Here is a 27,068-nt window from a genome sequence, read left to right on the forward strand (position 1 = left end):
TTGCCTCCGGTTTCCTTTGTAATTGAAGACTGTTACTTAAAATATTAACATCAAAAGTTACTTGCAGTAGTGTTGCTAGAAACCAATTGTGGATTTGTTGCTGTTGTAATCAGAGTTCATATTAATCATAGGTTAATCTTAGTAATTTGTGGTAATTACTGATACATTCTACAAGATGGTTTGCAATTTGCCATGCTACATTGAACTTGACTTAATTTGATCTTTGTGGCTTCTGAAGAGTTGTACCTTAACTTTATAGCTCTTTGTGATAATGTTATTAACAACCACATTGATTATTGTAGACAAACATTTAATTTAGATTACTTGCAAAAATCAGAGGTTTTAAAGAAAAGTAAATGAGGGAGAAATGAACAGAAAAATGTAACAAAATGAGAAGAGAACAGAAATGTAAACAGTCTTTAGTTGGCTGTTTTGTGCTGTTAAATTCTCTGTACTCTGTTTAACTGTTAATAGTTAGCTAATATCCTTCATTGGTTAGACAGCAATATTTTTAAAATCTGCTTTTTTATTGTAAAATCAATTACACATGACCTTCCTCTACCAATTTCAGGATCCTGTTCGAATTTAGTGGAGATAAAGCTCCTCTTTCTATTATCTGACTTCCCCTGACATCTGCCCTCTAGCAGAGAAACTTTCATACATGACTTTAATAAATCAGGACTTTTTCATCCCAAACAGAACTATTTATACATTCAAAATTTGGTTGCTTGTATCCTATCCTGACTGTCCTGCTATGGCCATTACTTGTATCCCTTTCTGTAGTCTAGCCCCAACAAATTACATGTAAAATTTATTACAGTTTGCTTTTCAGCCTTTTAAGATTAGATTTTAAAGTTTAGCATTGTCACATCTACATGGAAACATGCAGTGTAATGATATTTGCATCCAACCAGTGAGGTTTGTGCTGGGGGGCCCACAAGTGTTGCCACTCCTCCGGCACTAATACAGCATGAAAATAACTCATAACATTACTGTATGTCTTTAGAGTGTGGGAGGAAACTGGAACACCTGGAGGAGACCCATGTGGGGAGAATGTACAAACTCCTTACAGGTAGCAGCAGGGACTGAACCAGTTGGCTCTGTAAAGCATTGTGCTAACTGCTATGCTACCATACGATATCTTCGTAAAATTTCCATCCAAGTTTTGTGGTCCTTAAATTCTATCTTCCTGCACACTGCTTCAATTTTACATAGAATTATCCAGCATCTGCAGCAATGAAGAAAAGCCATTTGGCCCAGCCAATCCGTGGTGTATCAAACATTTCTCTCAAGTCCATCACCAGATTCTTCCTCTTGTTTCCTTACCATGCTTTCTAAATAGCTATCAAATCACCATTGTGATAAAGGAGCTTTTTACTACCACTCAACAAGGATTCTATCTATAACTTTGATTTTACTCATCTACACCAGAGCAATTTTCAGCAGCATGCAAATACATATGTCTTTGGGGTGGAAAGAAAACCAGTGGCAAATAAACACTTCTCGGGCTCCCAAGTAGGTAAAGGTATTGATTTTAATCGACATTTCAATGACAAACTCTGCCATTTTCATCAGGGATGATGCCTGGGCAAGTCTGGTTTAGTCTAGTGGTATTTATACTCTCATCGTCCGTCTCTCCTGATTGGTTAGTCCTCATCCAATCAGGTTTCCCCTGTCCCAACTTGTTTACAATTGAATTCTAGTTCTTAGTTGGAGCAGACCTTTGTCTTTGTTAAGATTCTTTCCCTCTAGTGTTATTTCAATGGCTCTCTTCACCAGGCAGTCCCAAAAGCCATTAGCGCTGCACACTAGTTTTGTGCCGTCAGAGACAATCTGATGTCCATTGTGATTCTCCAGTAACCGAAATGGCAGAAACACACTGCTCCGCATTCACAGGGAATTCTGTAAACATCAGCCAACCTGAGCCCCATGTCATCTTTGGCCTGCATAAAAGCTGTGATTTGAGCTTCCCTATTGGTTTGTGAAAGGTATTAATCTGGTATTTCCTCAGGATCTTGGCAATCCTTCCAGAAACATAGGGAAGACAGGCGGTTGCAACGGGTTCCTCATTGTTAGGTTTTGTGGTTTGGCCCTTTGGGTGGATCTGAGGAGAAACAAAAGCAGTCATGGGAAGAATGTGAAAATTCCACACTTCATCAAGACTGAACTTGGGTTGCTAGAGTTGTGAGGCTGCACTACTGTACCACTCACAAATTATATCAGTTTATACCTTGCTACTCATTGGTGGAACCAAGTGGTAGAAATCTGCTGGGAATATAACTGCAGGTCAATCAGCCCTTCAATTTAAAATTAAATTGTTTTGTTTTACTGTGCTTGCATGTCACATGTACATTATAGTTAAGCAAGTGTGCTGAAGTAATGTTCTGAGAAAGAATATTGCTGTTCATCCTTATCTTCCTGTAGCATTCTGAAATTACAATTATGAATGCATGAAATTATTGGGCATGCCAATGTCCACACCTTAAAAATTAATAATTCAATTTTCTATCTCCTCAATCCTGTGAATTTGATTTTAGCTTTACTTGTCTGATTTGACTTGTCAGATATCTTGTCTGATTTCACTGCATCCCATTTATCATTTTTTTAAAGATCCTTGATGAGATTGAGGAACACGGTATTAGGATTTACCACCTGCCTGATGCAGAATCTGATGAAGATGAAGATTTCAAGGAACAAACGCGAGTTCTTAAGGTACTTAAAAGCAAAAATGTTTAAACTTGTGGATGTTAATTCAAAAGTCTTGATTATTTTTCATTTGGTGGCTTTTGGAAACTTTTAGATGATTGTTTGCAATCCACTCAGATGTATATGCTCTTGATGCATAACTTGTTCTTTTATTTTGGTTTAATCCTTGGCTTCTGTCAGCATTTTATATAGGCCAAATTGCATTATACTGATGCCAGGTGGTGTTGCTTTGCATTTGCACTGAAGTTAGGAGTTACACAAACGCAGTCAAGATCAGTTCAAATCCTGTAGCAACACAGTCTGCTTTTCTCCAGAGTTAACTATTTCAAAGGAAGTGAAAATGGTTTTCTTGAACTTTGATTTTTTTTTTGGACTAATTGAGTTTTGGTAGTCAATCCTTTAGCAATTATTTTTGCTTTGTTTGAGACCAATTATCTTCCATTTTTATTGGAAGTTTTTTTAGTCAACCTTGAAGCTGGAGTTGAAATTGAGACTTGTATGTCGTTTGCTGTAGTAATTAAGACTGGTCTGTTTGATCTGTGTTTCATGAACCTTGATCAAAACTGATGAGTTGGAGATTAAATTTTAAGATGCAGAGAGGTTCAGGTGCGTCGTGAGATGGGGAACATGTGGAAGGCTGGGGATGTAATATGATGAAAGTATGGTACAGGCTAAGAAAAGGTGGTAAAGAGGTTAATAAGGAAAAGGGTCATGAGTCTTTTATTGCAGAGAGGTGAAGAGCATGCAAGTGACATGGCATTAAGAATGGAACATTATTCAGGAAACAAGTTTTAGTCAAAAATCTTAACTGAGCCATGGGAAACAAACTATTGATTGTGGGAAAAGGAAAATGAGAAGGAAATACTGCTAGAGAGCTGAGAGGAACTTCAGGTTTAGCGTTAGTAAATAGAAGTTTTTAAAAACTTCAGATGCTAGAAATGTGAAATATAAACTGAAAATTGTTTTAGTAACTGGTCAAGCAGCTTATGTGAAAACTAACGTTTCAAATTGAAGCCTTACACCTGAGTAGCAAAACAAGTTAGTTTTAGGTTGCAAAGAAGATGGGATGAGGGATGAATAGAACAACGGAATTGACTGTGAGAGGATGGGCCTTCCAGAAACTATCGAATTCTGCAACTTTATGTAATTTGCTCTTTGTTTGAGAAATGGTCATCCATCTATGATACTAGGTCAGTTTTTTTTAGTCCATTAGTACAGCATGACCTGCTGGACATTTCCCACACCCTCTGTTTACAGTACATCACATCTGTTTATGTTACCACCTTGTAACTGACCCCATTAATTCTGTTGATATGAGGATCTGGTCTCACCTTATCACATATGTGGGCAAGGATTACTTCATCTTGTGTGAAAGCAGAGAAGATAGTCGCATCTTAGATACCATGTGATCATTTGTTCTTTGTTTAGTCTTTAAGTAACGAATTACATAGGTTTGTAACTATTATCCTCTGCAAAAGGTGTTTGAGATTATATTTGATCTTCAGGACTTTTTCACTGCAAGTTACACAGTGTATTTTTAACAGTGTCTGTTTCTCAGATTTTTAATTGATTTTTTTCTGTTTCTTGTTAGAAGCTGTGGAAATTTTTATTTTTATTCTAGCTGAATTAGCCACAACAGCTGCACTAATGTTGGACTGATATTCTCTTTTGTAAACTTAGACCAGTATCCCTTTTGCTGTTGTTGGATCAAATCAGTTGATTGAGGCAAAAGGTAAAAAGGTCCGAGGACGTTTGTATCCATGGGGAGTGGTGGAAGTGGAGAACCCAGAGCACAACGACTTTCTGAAGCTGAGAACAATGTTAATGTAGGTGTCCTGTTTGCATACATCAAAAAAATGTCAATCCTGAAATCCCAAGTTAAATAGTAAGAAAGCAGGCAGCTATGAAGTGCCTTGTTTTTAAATGTGTTCAAATATTTCTGCTGAGTTCTTTGAGAATTGTTTCTTTGGATTTTAATGCTAGTAGATTTGCAAACGTGCTTCTATGTTAGAATTCAACATTTGTAAGAGTTGAGTATTTTTACCTGTTTTTTTTCCACAGCTGTGATGGTCAAATATGCCTGCCCATTGCCATAGATCATAAAGAGGCATGAACTAATTAAATTGCATACAAGTCCACCTGCTTCTTTTAACAAGCAAATGTACATTTCCAAGTGCAAGTGTGTGGGTGGTATTCTGAAAACAAAATCCTAGATGTTTTTATTCCTTTTTTTCCCCTTAACCATAGCATCTGATACCAGTCACCACCTGTGAACTATTTCAGCATTGTTCATAGAGTCATACAGCACAGAAATAGGTCCTGTCACATTGATACCAACCAACAAGGACCCATTACACTAATCCCATCTTAATCTTCTCATAATAATTATTATTTATAGAACACTTTTCATACACACGATTGTGAGAGCCGTGTCCCTTTATGAAGGTGTGGACTTTAAAAACTCAGACCGCAGATTGCAATAGCACTTTCAGGGCAAAGGTGTTTATTGTGTGCCAAAAAGGTCGAAAACTTTTTCAACAATTGCAAAAATGCTTATAGTGGAAAAAATGGCAAATTAGCAAAGACAACAAAAGAGAAAAATAGAGAGATATATACTATCAGACCTTTAGAACTATAACTCCAAAACTTCAGTCTGAAAGTAATACACCTTCCCCACGCTTCTTCTCTCTTCACTTGCCAAAAGAGAACTGTAAACGGCAATTTTCTCATGCTAGGAGAAAAGGGATAGTCCATTCTTTGGAATGGTGGGACATTGTTACCATAAGGCTAAACAATTACACAAAACCAAAATACAGGAATTCGCATCCTCCTTCACAGTCACAAATATACTCACAATAAGATGACAATGACATTGCACAACAAAACCAATCAACAAATAACCATTTTCAGAAGCTGGTATTCTTTCCCATACCCCAGAGTTAACACTTCCACTGAGCCCACCTGGACCATGTGCAGCATGGCCTCAGCACTGTCAGACAGGACAAGGAGAATTACAAGGCTACTGATGGGGAGGCGGTGGGGGAGAGCACAAAATTACATGTGGCAGACCTGCTCTGTCACAATGATGTTCAAAGTGCTTTATAATTGGATAAAGTGCAAATATGAAAATAAGAGAGATATTAATTAATACAAAGGCACACGAGTGAATCTACAGATGCTGGAAATAAATAAAAACACAAAATGCTGGCAGAACTCAGCAGGCCAGACAGCATCTATGGGAGGAGGTAGTAATGACATTTCGGGCCGAAACCCTTCATCAGGGTTTCGGGTTTCGGCCCGAAACGTCATTACTACCTCCTCCCATAGGTGCTGCCTGGCCTGCTGAGTTCTGCCAGCATTTTGTGTTTTTATTTTTTATATATTAGTTAATAGCAGGGTTAAATAGGTTTTGAGTTGGCATTTAAAATGTTAACTGAGTCTGCATCCCTTATAGTTTTAGGTATTGAATTCCACAGTTTAGGACTATAGTGCAAAAAAAAAGCGCACCTGCCAATTATCTTTTGAGGGAGGTTGTTCCAATTAAATTTCAGATTCTATCACTCACCTGCACAATGCAACAGTCTACAGTGACCAGTAGGAATGATGTTGGGATGTAGGAAGAAATTAGAGCACCAAGAGGAAATCCACATTGTCACAAGGAGAACATGCAGACTCTATGTAGACAACACCTGAGGTCAGGATCAAATCTGTAACTGTGAGGTAGCACCTTTCTAGTTGCACCAGTTGTGCAGCTTTGTCTTGGAATTGACCTTCATGTTTTTCAAGTCTGTGCCTCAAAACAATGACAGGTGCATTTACTTTGTGTAACTGCTACTTCTGCCAGGGCTGTCTAAGCATTATCATGGAATTGTGGTGTGCACTTGTTGAGTGTCAGCAACCACTTGCAACTATTCAGTTGGAGCTGTGGTGTGATATTTTTCTGTTTCAGTTCACTATGGTTAAGTTCTAATGCCATTCTGTTTATCACATGGGGTTTAGCAGATAAATATTTATAATATTGATTCTGAGATTTCCACGAAATATTGTACTGATTTTCCCATTTTGTCCTTGAACTGTTTAGAACACACATGCAGGATCTTCAGGAGGTGACCCAGGATCTTCACTATGAAAGCTTCCGCTCAGAACGTCTCAAGCAGGGTGGCAGGTTGTCTTCACATGGTTACATTCTCCCTCTGTCTCCTTCGTACGTATCTGTCATCTATCTTCTTGACCATCTCACCCTCAGAAAACATTTTTACAGAATTATCTGGTATACCACAACCTGCACTCAATGTGTGAAGGGAGGGAATGCAGATGTTCCTGGGACACCCCTTCACTCAACTTATTCCTGATGGTGTCCAGATTCATTCAGATGGAGTCAGGTTTAGGTAAAAGCTATGAATGTAATCTTTACCTTGGGTTCGTTGCTTTTGTATAGATCAGTCCAGAATGAGCCAAATTTATCTGATCAGCAACCTGGAAATTATCTTGCGGGTAGGTTAAGGTAAATTGGGTTTGTCAGGAGTTGCATGGCTTGAAGGATCAGAAAGGTCTCATGCTGTACTGCTAAATAAGTTAGTAATATATTACAAATAAATAAATAGTGCGAGAAAAGAGTAACATCGTGAGGTAGTATTCATGCGTTCAGAGACCATTCAGAAATCTGGCTTAACGGACGAAGTTGTTGTAGATGATCAACTTCCAGTGGAACTTTTAGTTCGGATGGATGTTCATCAGCCTGAAGTGTTCACTGCTACTTTCTGTATTGTTTCTGCCAGACTTGCTGAATGTTTCTGGAATTTTCTATTTTTGTTGCCAGCTTACTAGCACCCTGTATTTACACTAGTGGAGAATTAAATATAGCTTCAAGTAGTGGAGCAGAAAAATATGAATATACAATTAGCTGTAAATCTGCTTCAGCAGGAAAAAAAATCCCAGTAGATTGCCTTTAAAATGTAAGTGATTGTATGCCTTTGAAGCCATTTCTGGTGAAGTGGAACTCCGTTTTGATGCTGTTCATGAGCATAGCTCATATATAAAAGATTGTAAGTTGAATAGAGGACCATTGAGCTCCCTCTCATAACAGTATAAAAGCCTAAATAAGCTGAATAAGAGTTTATTTGTCATATACACCTGGAAAGCACTCAGTCCTCCTTCAAAATAGAAGCTTGTTAACAGGAATGCATGGATTTTAAATCCAATAAAACAAATTTTGTGAAAATAATTTCCTGGATGATCCTGGATTTTGTACAGTGTGAGACACGCATTGGGGGAGAGTTGTGGTATCCAGTAACAAATTGGTGAAAACTTGAGGAGTTGGGAATGGCCTTTTTTCTTTTGCTCTGCTTCCTGCTATCCTTAAAATCTCTTCAGCATTGTGCTGGAATTGGGAACGTCTGGGACACACTACTATAGAAATCTAACCAATGCTGTGCCTAATGAATTGGATTTTGTATTGCAAAGCTAAATTAAGTTGTCATGAATGTTTCAAAAACTGCATGTTAGTTTAGTATGATATTTTAATATTTATCCCTTCCCCGTCTTGAGCAGCACAGTTCCAGAAGTGAAGGTATATGGATTAATTAAGCTGTGAGATCTCCATGCTGATTTGGTAGGAGTAATTTTGAAATTCCTTGAATTCCGAATACGTTCAAACTTGCATTTAAAATTGTGCACCTTTGGCTGATATGGAACACATTTGTATTATGTTGTTTCCAGGGATGGGAAAAGGTGGCAATACAGTAAGTGTAACTAAAGTGCAACTGAGCGCTTGCAATATGCTGATAGATGTCAAAGGACTAGGAGACTTCGGGGTGTGTGGCCACAGATCTTGAGCAGCAGGATCAATCATTAAGGAGGGTAAAGGCATACTTTATTAGCTGAGCTTTAGAAAGGAACAGGTTATGCTAGAGCAAAGTGAAGATCCAAAGTACACTTATTATCAAAGTACTTATACAGAATGCAACTCTGATGTCTTTTAGGCAGCCACAAAACAAAGAAACACCATGGAAACCCCTAATGCCCATGGAAATACTTAATGTACACCTGATGTACAGTTTTGGGCTCCTCATCTTAGAAAAGATGTGCTGGCATTGGAGGGGGTCCAGAGGAGGTTCACAAGGATGATTTCAGGAATGAAAGAGTTATCATACGAGGAATGTTTGATGGCTCTGGGTCTGTACTCACTGGAATTTAGAAGGATGAGGGGGGATTTCATTGAAACCTTTCAAATGTTGAAAAGCCTAGACAGGCTAGATGTGGAAAAGATGTTTCCCATGTTGGGAGAGTCTAGGACAAGAGGGCATATCCTTAAGACATCCATTCAAAACAGATGCAGAGAAATTTCTTTTGCCAGAGGGTGGTGAATTTGTGAAATTTGTTGCCAAGCGCAACTGTGGAGCCAGGTTGTTGGGTGTATTTAAGGTAGAGATTGATAGGTTATTGATTGGACATGGCATCAAAGGTTCCGGGGAGAATGCCAGGAAATGGGGTTGAGGAGGAGTTTAAAAAAAAGGATCAGCCATGATTGAATGCTGGAGCAGACTTGATGGGCCAAATGGCCTAATTCTGCTCGTACAACACGCTGGAGGAACTCAGCAGAACGGGCAGCATCTGTGGAAATGAGCAGTCAATGTTTCGGGCCGAGACCCTTTGTCAGGACTGAAGGAGGAGGGGGCAGGAGCCCTATAAGGAAGGTGGGGGGAGGGTGGGAAGGAGAAGGCTGGTAGGTGCCAGGTAGTCTTCTACTACCCATAGTGCTTTCCCTTTACATTCCTCCTTCACCTTTCCTGCCTATCCCCACCATGCTTCCCTCCCTCACCCCTTGATCTTTCCTCTGATTGATTTTTCACCTGGCACCTACCAGCCTTCTCCTGAGGCAGAGTGAGTTGGAGACAGTTCCTTTGGACTTTACACACCAGGTTTAAAAAGCAACTGGAGCCTTTCGGAACTTTTCAGATGATTGCAATCAGTGATCCCTTGGGCATTTGGCAGGGGCCAATAAAAAGAAGCAAAGTGTAAGTGGAGTGACCATTGTTGGAGTGCTTAGGCTTGGATGAGAACAAGCACAAGCTAGAAGTTCAGCTTGAGAAGTTAGACGTATAACCAGTGTAGGTAGGATGGTAGTTCAGGAAGTGAAATGCTCCTCCAGTGAGATGCTGGATTTCAAGGTACATAACAGAGTCCCTGGTGACTGCATTTGCTGTAAGTGCATGCATTTTCAGCTTCTGACTGACAAAGTCAAGGAGCTAGACTGGATGTACTCAGGATCATCCGGGAGAAGTGAAAACCTCATAGATGAGATTTTTACTGAGGTGGTCAAACCCAGTGTGCAGGCTTCAGATGGCAGCTGGGTGACCACCAGGAAAAATAAATGGAATAAGCAGTCAGTGCAGAGTTTCCCTGTGGCTATTCTCCTCAGCAACGATTATACCCTTTTGGATACTGTTAGGAGGGATGACCTATCAGGGCACAGCAGCAGCAGCTGGACCTGTGGCACTGTGGCCAGCTTGGAGGCTCACCAGGGAAGAGTAAACTCTGGTGGAACAATAGTGATGAAACTTGATAGGGGTGTGGACAGGAGGTTCTGTACCCTTGAAACAGAAGCCAGGATTGGGTATTGCCTCCCAGATGTTAGAGTCCATGATGTCTGAATGGCTGCAGAAAATTGTCGAGAGAGTGTGAACAACCAGATACGCATTGGTACCTGCACAGTGAGTACTGGGAGTTTGGGAAGAGGCTGACGAGCAGTACCTCCAATGCTGTTGGATTGGATGATAGAGGATTGGTCACCCAGCTACTATCTGCAGTTACTCTCAGTCAGGGTAGGAAGAGGATGATAGTAACATTAATGAGTGGCTGAGGAAGTGGTGCAGGGGACAGAGTTTCAGATTTCAGTATCATTGGGGTTCTCTTCTGAGGAAGGTGTAACATATACAAAAAGGGCAGGTTACTGCTGAAGCTAAAGGAAACCAGGAAGGCAGGTTTATTAGAGCTGTTGAGGGTTTAAACTAATCTGGCACAGGGGTAGGAACCAGTGGCAGGGCTGAGGATGGGGCATTTGGTATACAAGTTGATGCATTTCATCATGAGACTGAGGAAAGACTGGCAGATGGTGGGGCATAATTGCAATCAGTGGGATGAGTTGCAGTGTAAAAGGGGGAATAAATCAAAAAGGGTGATGTATACAGGACTGAAGGTGTTATATTTGAATGTATACAATATACAGAATAAGGTAGATTATTTTGTAACGCAGTTAGAGATTGGTAGGTATGTTGCAGGCATCACTGAGTCATGGCTAAAACAAGATCATAGTGGGGAGCTTAAAATCCAAGGGTACACATTGTGTTGAAAGAGGGGTTGGCAGAGGCGTTAGTATGGCTCTTTTTTAAAAAAAAGAGAAATCAAATCCTTAGGAAGAAATGAAATGGGATCAGAAGATGTAGATTCCTTGTGGATAGAGTTGAGAAACTGCAAGGGTAAGAAGACCCTGATGGGAGTTGAATGCAGGCCTCCGAACAGGATTATATCCAAAAGTGTGGTATAAATTATAACGGAAGATAGAAAAGGCATGTAAGAAGGGCAATGTTACAATAGTCATGAGGGAGCAAGCAGAGGGCACGACCTACTCTCACTAGTATCAGTTCATGAAGACAAAGGATACAATTTCAACTTGACTCAAGCAAGAACAAGTGAAGAACAAGAATTTTTGGAAGCTTGTTTCTCTCCATAAGGATCCAACAGTAAACACATCGACATAGATCCTGTATAGGAACCCTTACAGAGAAAAGAGAAATAACAAAGTTGGCAATCAATGAATTGTCAGTGATCTCGGGATCTCGACAACGAAGCAAACACTTCCAATGGACCTCTCTTGAATCTAACCAATCAGAATCTTTTACTGCTAAACTGTTCAGTGTTTTGAACTGACCAACTAGATCACTGTCTAATCCATATCCTTTTGGACTCCGGAGTGTATAAGCCAGCATTCTGAGGAGACAATGCCCTAAACTGCACACTGATTGGAGCCGAAATATCTGCAAATATTTTGCCAAGCTCGGTGATAAACCAAATTTCCAAAAAGTCATGAGGGAATTCAATATGTAGGTAGATTGGGAAAATTGGATTGGTGCTGGATCCCAAGAGGGGGAGTTCATAGAATGTCTACAAGATAGCTTCTTAGAGCAGCTTGTGGTTGAGGCCATTAGGGGAAAGGCAATTCTGGGCTGGATGTTGTGTTATAAACTCATGTTGATTAGGGAGCTTCAGGGAAAGGAACCCTTAGGAGGCAGTGATCATAATGATAGAATTCACTCTGCAGTTTGAGAGGGAGAAGATGAAGTCAGATGGGTCATTATTGCAATGGAGTAAAGGGAATTAGAGAGCATGAGAGAGGAGCTGGCCGAAGTTGTTTGGAAAGGGCCACTAGCAGGGATGACAGCAGAGCAGCAATGGCTGGAGTTTCTGGTGGCAATTTGGAAGGTGCAGGATAGATACATCTCAAAGCTGAAGTAGTATTCTGTAAGGAGGATAAGGTAACCATGGCTAACGAGGGAAGTAGAGGACGGTATAAAAGCAAAAGAGAGAGCATAAGTTACTGGCAGTTAGAGAAATGGGAAGCTTTTAAAAACAAACAGAAGGCAACTAAAAAAGCCGTAAGTAAAGAGGATGATATATGAAGGTAAGCAAGCTAGTAATATAAGAGGACACCAAATGTTTTTTTCAGATATATGCAGAGTAAAAGAGAGGTAATGGTGAATATTGGACTGCTGGAAAATGATGCTGGTGAGCTAGTAGTGGGGGACAGTGAACTGAAATATTTTGCATCAGTCTTCACTGTGGAAGGCACAAGCAGCATGGCAGAAATTCAAGTGTCGGGGGCAGAAGTAGATGTAGTTGCTATTGCTAAGAAGGTGCTTGGGAAGCTGAAAGGTCTCAAAGTAAATGAGTCAACTGGACCAGATGGAATACACCCCGGGGTTCTGAAAGAGATGGCTGAAGAGATTATGGAGGTATTAGTAAAGATCTTTCAAGAATCTCTAAATTCTGGAATGGTTCCAGAGGAGTGGAAATTTGGAAATGTCACTCCATCCTTTCAGAAGGGAAGGAGGCAGAAGAAAGGAAATTATAGGCCAGTAAGCCTGACTTCAGTGGTTGGGAAGATTTTGGAGTCATTATTAAGGGTAAGGTTTTGGCGTCCTTGGAAGCACATGATAAAATAGGCCAGAATCAGCATGGTCTCCTTAAGGAGAAATCTTGCCTGACAAAACTTTTGGAATTCTTTGAGGGGTAAAACAGGCATGATAGGCAAAGGATAGTAAGTGGCTGTTGTATACTTGGATTTTCAGAAGGCCTTTGACAATGTCGCACATGAGGCTAGTTAAAAAGATAAGAGCCCTTGGTATTACAGCAAAGATATTAACATGGATAGAAAATTTTCTGACTAGCAGGAAGCAAAGAGTGGGAAGAAAGGGGGCCTATTCTGGATGGTTGCCAGTGACTAGTTATGCTCCGCAGAGGTCGGTATTGGGACTGCTTTTCACATTATATGTCAATGATTTGGATGACTGAATTGGTGGCTTTATGGGCAAGTCTGCGGACAATAAATAGTAGTTGGAGGAGCAGGTAGTGTTGAGGCTGTCTGCAAAAGAACTTAGATCGGGAAAATGGGCAAAATAGTGGCAATGGAATATAGTGTAAGGAAGTGTATTGACGTACTTTGGTAGAAAAAAATAAAGGTGTAGGTTGTTTTCTAAGTGGGAAACAAATTAAATCAAAGATTCAAAGGGTCTTGGAATCCTTGTGCAGGATTCCTTAAAGATTAACTTGCAGGTTAAGTTGGTGGTAAGAAAGGCAAGTGCAATGTTAGTATTAATTTTAAGAGGACTAGAATATAAGAGCAAAGAGGCTTTATAAGGCATTCGTCAGGCTGCACTTGGAGTACTGTGTGCAGTTTTGGGTCTCAGAAAAAATGTGCTGGCATTGGAGAGGATCCAGAGGAGGTTCACAAGAATTTTCCAGGAATGAAAAGGTTAACACAGAAGTGTTTGCTGGCTCTGGGCCTCTACTAGTTGGAGTTTTGAAGAATGAGGGGGGCCTCATTGAAACCTATCAGATATTGAAAGGCCTAGATAGAGTGGGCATTGAGAGGCTGTTTCCTGTGGTGATGAAGTCTAGTACCAAAGATCACAGCCCGAGTGCAGGGACATGTCTATTTAGAACAGATGAGGAAGAATTTCTTTAGATTGAGGGTGGTGAATCTGGAATTTATTGCCGTAGGTGGCTGTGGAGGCCACATCATTGAGTAGATTTAAAGTGGAGGTCGATAGGTTCTTGATTAGTCAGGGCATCAGAGGTTACGGGTAGAAGGCAGGAGAATAGGATTGAGAGGGATAATAAATCAAGCATGATAGAATGGGGGAGCAGACTAGATGAGCTGAATGGCCTATTTGTGCTCCTACAGTGGCATGCAAAAGCTTGGGCACCCCGGTCAAAATTTCTGTTACTGTGAATAGCTAAGTGAGTAAAAGATGACCTGATTTCCAAAAGGCTTAAAGTTAAAGATGACACATTTCTTTAATAATTTAAGCAAGATTACTTTTTTATTTCCATCTTTTACAGTTTCAAAATAACAAAAAAGGAAAAGGGCCTGAAGCAAAAGTTTGGGCACCCTGCATGGTCAGTACTTAGTAACACACCCTTTGGCAAGTATCACAACTTGTAAACACTTTCTGTAGCCAGCTGAGAGTCTTTCAATTCTTGTTTGGGGGATTTTCGCCCATTCTTCCTTGCAAAAGGCTTCTAGTTCTGTGAGATTCTTGGGCCGACTTGCATGCAGTGCTCTTTTGAGGTCTATCCAGATTTTCGATATTGTTTAGGTTGGGGGACTGTGAGGGTCATGGCAAAACCTTCAGCTTGCCCATCTTGAGGTAGTCCATTGTGGATTTTGAGGTGTGTTTAGGATTGTTATCCTGTTGTAGAAGCCATCCTCTTTTCATCTTCAGCTTTTTTACAGACGGTGTGATGTTTACTTCCATAATTTGCTGGTATTTAATTGAATTCATTCTTCTCTCTACCGGTGAAATGTTCCTCATGCAATTGGCTGCAACACAAGCCTAAAGCATGATCAATCCACCCCCGTGCTGAACAGTTGGAGAGGTATTCTTTTCATGAAATTCTGCATTCTTTTTTCTCCAAACATACCTTTGCTCATTGCAGCCAAGAAGTTCTACTTTAACTTCATCAGTCTACAGGACTTGTTTCCAAAATGCATTAGGCTTGTTTAGCTGTTCCTTTGCAAGCTTCTGGTGCTGAATTTTGTGATGAGGACGCAGGAAAGGTTTTTTTCTGGTGACTCTTCCATGAAGGCCATATTTGTGCAGGTTTCGCTGCACAGTAGAACAGTACACCACCACTCCAGAATCTGCTAAATCTTCCTGAAGGTCTTTTGCAGTCAAACAGGGGCTTTGATTTTCCTTTCTAGCAATCCTACAGCAGTTCTCTAGTAAAGTTTTCTTGGTCTTCCAGACCTCAACTTGACCTCCACTGTTCCTGTTAACTGCCATTTCTTAATTACATTATGAACTGAGGAAATGGCTACCTGAAAATGCTTTGCTAGCTTCTTATCGCTTTCTCCTGCTTTGTGGGCATCATTTATTTTAATTTTCAGAGTGCTAAGCAGCTGCTTAGAGGAGCCCATGGCTGCTGATTGTTGGGACAAGGTTTGAGGAGTCAGGGGATTTATAAAGCTTTGAAATTTGCATCACCTGGCCTTTCCTAACAATGACTGTGAACAAGCCATAGCCCTAACAAGCTAATTAAGGTCTGAGACTTGGTAAAAGTTATCTGAGAGCTCAGATCTCTCAGGGTGCCCAAACTTTTGCATGGTGCTCCTTCCCTTTTTTTCCACTCTAAAATCGTACAAAACAAAAATAATACACTAATCTTGCTTAAAATGTTGAAAAGTGTTTCATCTTCAACTTTATGACTTTTGGAGATCAGTTCATCTTCTACTCATTTAACTATTGACAGTAACAGAAATTTTGCCGGGGGTGCCCAGACGTAGTTCTATTGCTCTGGAGATGGAAGTACAGTCTGACAGGATCAGATTGTATTCCCACTATTTTCTTATCACTTTATACTTTCATACTTTTTTCATTCTCCTTTCTTTTTATGTGAATTTATTTGTTTCCATATTTTATCAATGATTTGTGTTTTTTGTCATTCAATCAATGTGTTTGAAGGTATAGCATATAGCCAAATTGTGGGATATATCCACATAATTCAGTAGGAGTTGTTCAGAGCTGTCAACTACAGTGTCAGATATTTGCACTCATGTCAGCAAAATTGGATTTGTTTCCTAAGTTTAGATATCATGCTGTATAAATATTGCTGCATTTGGCTAGCTGGAGATGCCATTACCAAGAGGCAATGTTGAAACGTGATTTCTATGGGATTTCCCATTTCTAAGTAAAGTTGTTGTTGTTTTGGTGCAGATTGCTCAATTCCTAAGGGATAATTTACATTATATTTACTTAACCATTATTACTATATGGAGCAGGTTCCAAACATGGGTTTTTAAAAAATCGCTTTTTGAAGTATTGGATTTAATATTGTCCTTCAATATAGCATTTAATCATTAAGTTCACACCTTGAATAATCCAACAAATATGCAATTATTCTGTCTGAAGCTCACTGAAAACAATTGTAGATGCTTTGAGAAGAGTTGCCCTCTGATCGCTGAAGATTAATGTAATTAAGAGAGAAAGAGTTTCCCTACTTGCCTAAAAGCATTGTGATGATGTGCAGATGTGCAGATGTGAAACCTGTAATTATTAACTCTTGGCAAACTCATTTGGATTTCAGAGTCATTGGGATATCTCATGCTGCCCTTTTTTTTTAAAAAAAGTTAAGATGGGGTTGGACTGCCAGTATTTTGAAAACCAGTGATGGTCTGGTTTGCTTTTAACTTTATATACGTTTTTGGTTCTGTCGTTCTACCCATCATGATTGGCTTATTAAAGTTAACATGAAGTTCTGAAACAAAGTGCAACAATTGTCCAGAAGGGGGCAATGTTAATTAAGTTTTTTATTGGAAGGTAGTAGCTCGAGGATCATGTTGCTGTACCATCAGTGCTGGATCCTGATCCAAATAGAGGTTTGTGATGTGGAATAGATCTGTGTGTTTAAAACTCTACTGTTTCTCAGGAAAGGGGAAGAACAACCTCAGGATAAGGACCAAATCCTACTGGAAAAGGAGGCTGAGGTAGGATGTGCAACCAAACAGAATTTTTTGTACTTTCCTTTTGTTCTTATAAATCACTTTGCTTTTCCTTGAGCAAGTTGTAGGTTCTCAGGAATTACTAATATCCAGACACAGTGACGTTATTAAGGAAACTGATCAGCGTTGCAGCATTTTAATACTATCAGCTTAGTGTCCTATTCTTTTCTTAACAAGTCTGAGTGTATTAGGGGTGTAGTTGCCTTTGAGCAATTGAAAATAATTCCAGTTTAAATTAATAGACCAGGCAATGCTTTATTCAACCTGCTGTTCAGAATTGCTAATAATGATTGTAGTCTCAACATACCTGCAAAGGGAGTAAGTGGTGGAATCCTCTGCACCCACACTCCTACCTTGGGACATTGTCCAGAAACAAACTTGTAATTAGAAACATTAAAGAAGAGTAAGGAAGATAGCTTGCCAGGTTTGAAATAGCTTTTATTTCAAGCCTGCAAGAATAGAATTCCAAAAACCCAAAATAAAAGGAAAATGCAGGCATACTGACAGGTCACCCAGCATCAGAGATACAGTTAATCTTCCAGCATTGAAACTCTTCATCAAAAGGGATTTGAATCCCTATTGAAATAATTTGGATCTGGAACTGCACCAGATTCTGATCTCATGGCGTCCAGTGACTGAGGGAAGTGACATAGTGCTTAGGACAGTACAGCCAGAATGTTATGCCAAACCAATTAAATTGGTATCAAATGGCTAAATAAACTAATCCCTTCTGCCTACGTGTGCCTGCATTTGCCTCCACCACCACCTCACCACTTTGTGCTTTTAAAAAAAAACGTCCCTCACATCTTCGTTAATTACCCCCCCCCCCCCCCACCTTAAGTGTATGCCCTCTGGTATTAGAATTTCTGCCCTGGGGAAAAAAGTTTCTATCTGTCTACTTTCCTAAGCCTCTCATAATCCTCTATCAGAGCTCTCCTCAGCTTCTACCACTCCAGAGAAAACAATCTTAAGTTTGTCCAACCTCTTGTTACCTTCCCGCTATTTAATGCCCCAGACAGTCCTTCCAGGTGAGGTAATGCCTTGCCTGCAAAACTGTTGGGGTTGTCTGTTGTATCCGTTGCTCCTGATGTGGCTTCCTCTACACTGGTAAGACCTAACGTAAACTGGAGGACTACTTTGTCCCCCACCTAATTCCATCTGCCAAAAGTGGTATTTTCCTGGTGGTCAACCATTTTAATTCCTATCCCCATTACCATTCTGACATGTTGGTCTATGGCTGCCTCATGCGCCGTGATCATGCCACTCTTGGGGTGGAGGAGCAACACCTCATGTTCCGTCTAGATAGACTACAACCTGATTTTTTTATTGATGTACCACAGGAAACATCCTATCTGGCTTGATATGATAACTGCTCTGCTCAAGACTGTAAGCAAACAAAAGAGAGTTGTGGACTCGGCTCAGTACATCACAGAAACTTGTCCCCCTCAATATACTCTGTCTATACTCGCTGCATCAGTAAAGCAATCAGCATAATCAAAACGCCCATCTACCCGGATATTTTTTTCCCCTTTCCCATTGGGCATAAGATACAAAAGCCTGGAAGCGTGTACCACTGGGCTGAAGGACAGCTTCTACCCTGCTGTTGTAATAATATTGAATAGTTCCCTAGTACAGATAAAATGGACTGTTGTCCTAAATCATTATGATCATGTGCCAGTGGATGCACTTGCACTGCACCTTCTCTGTACCTGTTGCATTTTATTCAACGTTCACTTATTGTTTTACCTTTTATTACCTCAGTGCAAGATGGTTTTCACTGTACATGACTATAATAAACCAATTCAAAGTCCCAACAGGAGTCTTCCTAAGTGACCTTTTGTCACCTGTTTTGGTTTCCTATCATCTCACTGGAAGGTGGCACTAACTACATAACTATGATGTGCATTTTGGAAAATTTTCACAGCTGAAGTGATAACCTGTTTACTTCTCTCTATAAGTTACGCCGCATGCAACAGATGATTGCCCAGATGCAGGCTCAAATGCAGATGCAAATGCAGAAACCAGGTGGAGAAGGAGACTCCAGTCAGCATGCCTAAACTGAAGAGTGAGTACCAATGTGTGAAAGCTATAAGCTGATGCAGGAGGATTGACCATGGTATAGTTCATGCTGTAAGTACGTCATGTAGGTATGGAAACTGCAGGTCGAAACAGCTTTTAACCTGAGAGTGTATTGAACCAATGGGATGGTAATTCTTGGTGCAAAGTATTGTGTGGGACAGCATGGTAAATTGTTAAAAGATTAAAGGGAATGTGGGAATAGAATAGCAAATCTTGTGAAGGAATGGAGAATTGGATATTTTTGTAGCCCCTTACAATCATTGGTTTGGAGGCATTTCCTTTCTTACACACCTGTGGTTTTGAAAAAGTGGAGCTAGGATTCCTTCTAAAATATTTCTATGTATTAAATACTTTTGAGTTGGGGCTGCTGGTTGCGTGGCATAGTGGGGAAACTCAACAGAGCAGTGGTAAAAGAATAAATGCACAGTAAACAAAGACATTGCCATTGGTTTAAGCTCTAATTAGGATCTAAGCTACAGAAAGCTATGTAAGAAAATAAGACAAAGGCACAGATGCCTCATGTTATGTAGCAACAATGTGTTTTGAAACAGATGTGAAAAAAATGTGATGAATTTCAGGGAATTGACTGAAAGTAAAAGTGCCACTAGAATGGCTTCGGTTTACAAATTTAAGCATAGGCCAGTAACTAGATCTGTCACCTTTCAAGTTCGCAGGGATGTGAGGGAGAATGTTGGAGTGATGCTTCCTCAAGATGAACAGTGTGGAACTCAGGTCACACCCTTAGCCCTTTGGAACCCACATGAGCAGAAAATTCTCCAACCAGTTAATATTTGAGTTTTCTGCTCTGAATGGTTGTCAATCTTTGGTCATTGAGGTCATTCAAAACAAATCAAGATTTCTAGATAAGGGGATTGAGGGATTTGGAGACTGAAATGGAAGATCAGTCCATAATCTCTATGAATAGTGGAGCAATTTTGAAAGGCCAGTGGCCCACTCCTGTTCCTAATTGTTTAATTTGGTGGAAGTTATGTTGATTTAAAAAAAATATAGATGTATAATCTTAGACTTGTACCCTTGAATCTGCACTATTTCTAAAATGCAATTTTATCATGTTACAGGCAAATAATGAGAAGTTCCACCGCCTTGAAGCAGTGGTGAAGGAGGATTTGAAGTCTAGAGAATGTGGTCCTGGTAGCATGTGGTGGCAGCTGATTCAAGTGCTTATAGTTCACATTGCAGTGTTGTAACCTTATTTCTGCAATTTTTTTGAAGTTATTCTCACTTTTTATTATATATTATAATTTTAGCATTGTCCACATTTCTTGATGATTTTATACCAATGTATCTTTCATAAAGTTAAAGCTTTCCACAGCTTGGTAAAAGTATTTACAACACAGTTTAAGGGTGTAAAAGCCACTAGTATTGGAACATTTTTGATTATAAAGGAATTATAATCAATACTGTTGGTACAACTAGCTGCTTTCATAAGTTTGGGAGGACTAAACCAAGATTTGATGCCAGTCCATATATAACAGTAGATGCTGGTTATGTCAAAATTGGTTGAAAGCTTCACTGTTTAACTGTTCTTGTCTAATTTGTCACTAAAGGTAGCTTGGAACCTTTTAAATTGTGGAGGTAGAGCACAATAGTTTTACCTTCTAACCATGCTGCAGGTCGCTGTATGCTTTTTAAGAGGAAAAAAATGACCTTGATGTTATATTGTCCCTCATCTTTACTTGGAACAGAAAATCCTCAGAGGTATGATAGGTTAATTAAAGGCCAATTTGGTGCCTTTTAGATCAGTGCTCATGAATTGCTGCTACTTTGTTCTGAAGCATATACTGTCTATATGAGCCTGATTTGGAGGCTTTAGGCCATGATTCAGTTAGGCAGGCAATGGTTTAAGCATATCTCCATGTTCGGTCTTAATTTATTTCATCTTGATATTGCAGTTCTGCAGTTTCTTTTTTTTAAACTTTATTAGAGGTTATTGTGCTGTAATGATGTGGAGAATAAGGACAGAAGCTGCATCTCTACAATTAGCATGCTAAAACTACAGTCAATGTGTAGTCTTAAAATGTAAGTAAGTCATTTGAGAACTTTAAATATGTTTTTGGTAATACTTAAATTAAATTTTAATAACTGAAGATTGTCTGCATGATCCTGTAATCCGGAGGAATAATTTTGCTATTAATTTTCTCGCTGGTACATTTTTCAATCTAATTCCTTCCAGCGATGTTTTCACAGTGAAGCAATTGTTTTCCAAGTGGTGGTGTTATAACTTTCAGAGCTGGGCAGCAACACTGTCATAGTATTGTCAGTACAGTTACAATTTAATTCCGTTTTCGCATTGTTTCTGGAAATGATATACTTCTGATCCCATTGTGCAGTACAGCTTCAACCATTTCTTTTGTAGCTTCATTATATTAAGAATTTGTCCATGAAATATCATTTTTTTTAATCACTTGATGAAACAAAGTATATGTACCATCTTCAAGTACGATAAGCATGACCATTGTTCACTACTGTGGAACTGCTCCTGTTATGATTTGTAGAAGAGTATATCTTTGCAACAAAACTAGTATAGAGTCATGGAGTAATATAACATGGAAACAAGCCTTTCAGTCCAACTGATCCGTGCTGACCCACAGCCTCCTTCCTGCTAGTCCTAGTTGCCTGCATTTGGCCCACAGCCCTCTGAGTTCTTCCCTTCAAATGCCTCTTAAATATTGCAGTTGTACCTGCCTCAGCCACTAGTAGCTGTTGATTGATCCTGTCAGCCAGCTCTGAGTGATTCTGGGATGATCTTCATTCTGGGATGTTTTCATTGTAGGATTAAAAGATATTGGTCAGCATCAAAATATCAGACCTTAAAGTGGTCTTTTCTACTTTTCAACTAGAAATTGTTACTTTCAAAATAATTCATTGGCATTTCAGAATTAACATAGTGCATATTATTCAACTGATGTATTTTGGTGATCAGTGACAGGTTCTTGCCTGAGGGTGCTCGATAGCTGTTGGTTTCTTTATTTGCAGACTGGGTGTATTTGGATGTGTTCACAACTTATTATCTACAGATTCAGATGCTTCAAATACATTGATGTCTGAATGATTGCAGTATTTAGCAGATGAGAGTATTAGACTTTTGAAGCTTGGAGGTTTTTTCAGTGCTAATTCCTGAATGCTGGAAAGTACATGAATTGTAAATCATGAATTTGGAAGAAATTTGTCTGAATCTCTTTATAAAGTGTACCTCCTGAATTCATTCCACTGAAATAGATTGGGAATTAAGGGAATAAACTTGCTTTTCAGTTTTGTTGAATTGTGGGTTATGCAGGGTTTAGACATACGTCCATACTAAAATATTTGGGACTTTTATATCACCAGATTTGTAGAAATTTACATTAGGAAAGTAATATTTGCTACAATATCCATGCATGAGGAAAAAGCTATTTTAGGCTGATTTTATTTTGTGCCTATAGTTTTAGGGTACTTCATGTGCTCATTCAGTTTTTTAAAGTATTATGAGGATTTTTCAGTCACTATCCAACTTTGACTTCAAACTTTGAAAATTCCTTTCTAATTCTACCAATTTACTAGAATTTTACACCACAGTATTTGAATGGTTTTGTCAGAGGCAGTAGGTTTTCCCTTATCCTTGTTCAGGGCTTTTAGAATTTAATCTTGATTGAAGTTTCTTTATGCAGTCTTTTGTAATAATTAAAATTGTTTAGCTCTGGCATGTGCTGTTTGTTTTCCCATGATCATCAACATGATACTATGGTGCAAATATAGTGACTAGAATTACACTCTGTATTCCGAGCTGTCTAGTGTTTTATACAGTTACAGCATAACTTTCCCTCATAATACATGCTTCAGGCAGTGGGTACTGTATGTCTTAATTACCTAACTTGGTACTTCTGGAGATCTGTTGACATACTCTAAATTCCTTTGTTCCTCGATGGTGGACAGCATACTTTTAATTTGCATTCACAAGTGCATTGTAAATCTTGATGTTAAGCTAGATTTATTAATTGAGTAACCAGAAGTGCTAAAAGATGAAATTCCAAGGATTGATCAGATTGGATGCTTCCCACTTTGTTGGAATGGTTAAATACTCCTGTACGAAGAGCACTAGGAGGTGGGAGGGCAACAGTTCAGATCCACAAATTTGATGATTAACAGTTGATGCCTACCACTCAGGAGTCTAAGGTATGGATAGGTGTCACAGTGGAAACTTAGCTTAAAGAAGTTCATGTTGCCATGTTTGAAATCTAGCGAAGCGTGTGCAGTGAGGAGTCTGTTACTGTAAGAAATATATTTATCCTTTTGATGGTGCATTATCAGATCTTTGACAAATGAGTTGTCTTGGCAAGTCAAATAAATGTTAAAAAAACAGCATTATAAATCTACTATCTCTTTTGAATTCCACACACTTAAAAATGCAGTCCTATATGTTTAAGTCCATAAGGTTTATTAAATTTTACTTTTATATTTGTGTAATCCTTTTTGTTTAACCAGCTAATTGCATAGCTGCTTGAAAACCAAACTGTACTGTAAATGAAATAAATACAAAAAATGCTGGACATGCAGGTCCAGCATCTAATGAAAGAGAAAACAGTAATGCTTCAGATCTGGGACCTTTCAACAGAAAAGAGTCCCAGACCTGAAATTGTAAAAAATTATTATCAAGATATTCTGACTGAGAATTTGGTTAAATTAGGAAGTCAACTGCAGCTTGTACCAACATCTGACATGCTGTAAACTTGATAAGATGCTTACAGTTGCAGAAGTAGCCAAATTGTATTGGTTGAGCAGAGGAAGGAGGAATTTACCACAACCTTCCCTATTACTCTAAGACTGGCATAGATCTAGAAACTCAACTATTTTTGTACAGTATTTGAAAAGTATTAAATAGGTGAAGATGTACCTATTCACATTTCACAATTCACATTTCAAAGTGTCATCTTTGGATATCAGTCTCCATATAGCACCCAGTCTATGCACATTTCTCAATCAACGGTTGAAATCAATTTTATTGAAGCTTTTAATGTGTATTGGTGTGGAACACACTGCCTTAGAAAGTCGACCTTTCTTTTTGGTGCCATAAGTTAATGTGTAACTTGTGAAACAAGATGAACCTTCATACTTTGTTGCCTGGCTCTTATGCTATTTCAGATTGTTTTGTCCTTTAATTTTAGGTATGAGGGATTGGGATTAAAATCCTGTGTAGTAGTATACAGATGACCCTTGTGCTACAGGGAGGTTGCATTCTTTGAAAATGGTTTCCATAACTTGAAGCAGCACCATCTGTCTGCTCATGTATTAAGAAATGAGTTAATAAATTATTTATTTACTTTGTCATAAACTCTATTAATGAATTGTGCTCAAATTTCTGATAGTGATTTCTGAATCCAGTAAGGGCAAATTTATGTAACCCAGATGGCTGTAACTTGTGGGTTGCCCGTACCAGCTAAATATTTAAAAAAGGGAAGGCCTGGATACAATATTTCTGTAATAATAGAAGTTACTTCCATTTAATGTGGAGGCGGTTCATGTGGAGAGTGTGTGTTTTCTGACAACTTTTTTGTACTTTCATGCTGATGTACTTGTGACCCGTTTATAAAGCTTTTATACTGCCGTAATACTGATGAGACTGTTATTTTTGTTTTTTAAAATGTAAAATTTTAGGCATTTTTGAACTGTTAACCATTTCAGTATTACCTAGTTACCATGTTGGAATTCTCTGGAATGTTTTTGGTGATCCAGGATTCTGTCAGTGCTCTGACATATGGATCAGGAAATCTATTGACGTAATGGAAGATGAAGCAGCAATAATAAAACATAGGCTTGTATAACTGTTCAGTTGTAACAATTTTATTTCTTGTACGTTCTTCACTAAAATATCATAAACTTGTATATCAAGTAAATCTGTTTTTACTTTTATGTAACATACTATGGGTGAAATAATTATGACAAATGAATACCCCAAAGGTGATTTACAAAAAAAAGCTAAAATTATCTTCTCCTCCAATTGTTCAGGCTTTCTAGATAGTGTGCACAATATTGTCTGATTAAACCTTGCTATTCATAAGAACATAAGAGATAGGAGCAGGAGTAGGCCAATCGGCCCCTCAAGCCTGCTCCGCCATTCAACAAGATCATGGCTGATCCAATCTTAACTCTAGTTTTCACCGAATCCCACAAGGCAACAGTGCCAACCAACAGGGCACCATGCCACCCGTTTTATTTTATTATTCATCCCACCCAAACCCATGTAATCACCCGGGGGAAAAAAAAACGATTTGCCAATTGAGCAGAAAAAATCTGGAAAATTCCTCTCTCCGACCCATCCAGGCTATCGAAAACTGGTCCAGGGGATCACATGGCTGATCTAAACCTAGCCTCATGTCCACTTACCTGCTCGCTCACCGTATCCCCTAATGCCATTTTTATCCAGGAAAATGTCTATCTCTGTTTTGAATTTATTGAGTGTAGTAGCTTCCACAGCTCTCTGGGGCAGTAAATTCCACAGCCCCACTACCCTCTGAGTGAAGAAATTTCTCCTCATCTCAGTCCTGGAACGGCATCCCCTTATTTTAAGATTATGCCCCCTAGTCCTAGTTTCACCCATCATTGGGAACATTCTCCCCGCATCCACCCGATCAAGCCCCTTCACAAACTTATATGTTTCAATAAGATCACCTCTCATTCTTCGGAACTCCAATGAGTAGAGTCCCAATCTACTCAACCTCTCATCATACATCAACCCACCCATCCCCGGAATTAACCTAGTGAACCTTCTCTGCACTGCCTTGAGAGCCAGTGTGTCCTTTCTTAAATATGGACACCAGAACTGCATGCAGTACTCCAGGCGTGGTCTCACTAATACCCGGTACAACTGCAGTAAGACCTCCCTGTTCTTATACTCCATCCCCCTAGCAATAAAAGCCAGCATTCCATTGGCCTTCTTGACCACCTGCTGCACTTGCATACTAACTTCTTGTGTTCCCTGCACCAGGACCCCCAGATCCCTTTGCACAGAAGCACTTTCCAGTTTCTCTCCATTTAGATAATAACTTGCACTATTATTTTTCCTGCCAAAGTGCAAGACCTCACACTTGTCAGTATTATATTTCATCTGCCAAATGTCTGCCCAATCACTCAGCCTATCTATGTTCCCCTGCAGGGTTTCAATGTCCTCCGCACTCATTACACTCCCTCCCATCTTTGTGTCATCAGCAAACTTCGATACATTGCACTTAGTCCCTTTCTCCAAATCATTAATATAGATTGCAAAGAGTTGAGGTCCCAACACCGACCCCTGAGGAACACCACTAATCACCAACTGCCAGTCTGAGAATAAACCATTTATGCCAACTCTCCGTTTTCTGTTAGAAAGCCAATCCTCCACCCATGCCAGAATATTATCCCCAATCCCATGATTTTTTACTTTAAGTAATAAACTTTGGTGTGGCACCTTGTCAAATACCTTTTGGAAGTCCAAATACACCACATCCACTGGTTCCCCTTTATCTAGCCTATATATTATGTCCTCAAAGAACTCCCAACAAATTTGTCAAACATGACTTCCCTTTTGTAAAGCCATGCTGACTTTGTCCTATTAAGCTATGTTTATCCAAATGCCCTGTTACTGTTTCCTTAATTATCGATTCCAACATTTTGCCAACCACAGATGTTAGGCTAACTGGCCTATAATTCCCAGCCTTCTGTCTATTGCCCTTTTTAAATAAAGGAGTTACATTAGCATTTTTCCAATCTGCCGGGACCATTGCCGAGTCCAGCGAGTTTTGAAAAATTATCAAATGCATCCACAATCCCGACCGCCACTTCCCTTAAGACGCTAGGATGCAAGCCATCTGGTCCAGGGGATTTATCCACCTTCAGTCCCATTAATTTATCAAGTACCATTTCCTTGGTGATTTGAATCGTAGTTAGCTTCTCTCTTCCCCCCTCCCCCCCCGAGCCCCCGTTTATCCAGTGTTGGGATATTTTGAGTGTCCTCTACTGTAAAAACTGATAC

At 39.4% G+C, this 27,068-nt stretch overlaps 1 protein-coding gene across 1 annotated transcript in view; it reads left to right on the forward strand.

Moving 5' to 3' along the window:
- septin2 (septin 2) overlaps positions 1–24,887 on the forward strand; it is a 92,261-nt gene extending 67,374 nt beyond the window's left edge. Inside the window, exons 8-13 of the mRNA XM_059950946.1 lie at positions 2,611–2,712; positions 4,387–4,532; positions 6,788–6,871; positions 16,912–16,969; positions 18,943–19,049; positions 20,143–24,887. Of these exons, the coding sequence (XP_059806929.1) occupies positions 2,611–2,712; positions 4,387–4,532; positions 6,788–6,871; positions 16,912–16,969; positions 18,943–19,041 (489 nt within the window). The 3' untranslated portion in view covers positions 19,042–19,049; positions 20,143–24,887. The remainder of the gene's footprint in view (positions 1–2,610; positions 2,713–4,386; positions 4,533–6,787; positions 6,872–16,911; positions 16,970–18,942; positions 19,050–20,142) is intronic.
- Positions 24,888–27,068: the final 2,181 nt, after the last annotated feature.

The sequence above is a fragment of the Hypanus sabinus genome, chromosome 2 (assembly GCF_030144855.1).
Source record: "Hypanus sabinus isolate sHypSab1 chromosome 2, sHypSab1.hap1, whole genome shotgun sequence".
Taxonomy (NCBI): domain Eukaryota; kingdom Metazoa; phylum Chordata; class Chondrichthyes; order Myliobatiformes; family Dasyatidae; genus Hypanus; species Hypanus sabinus.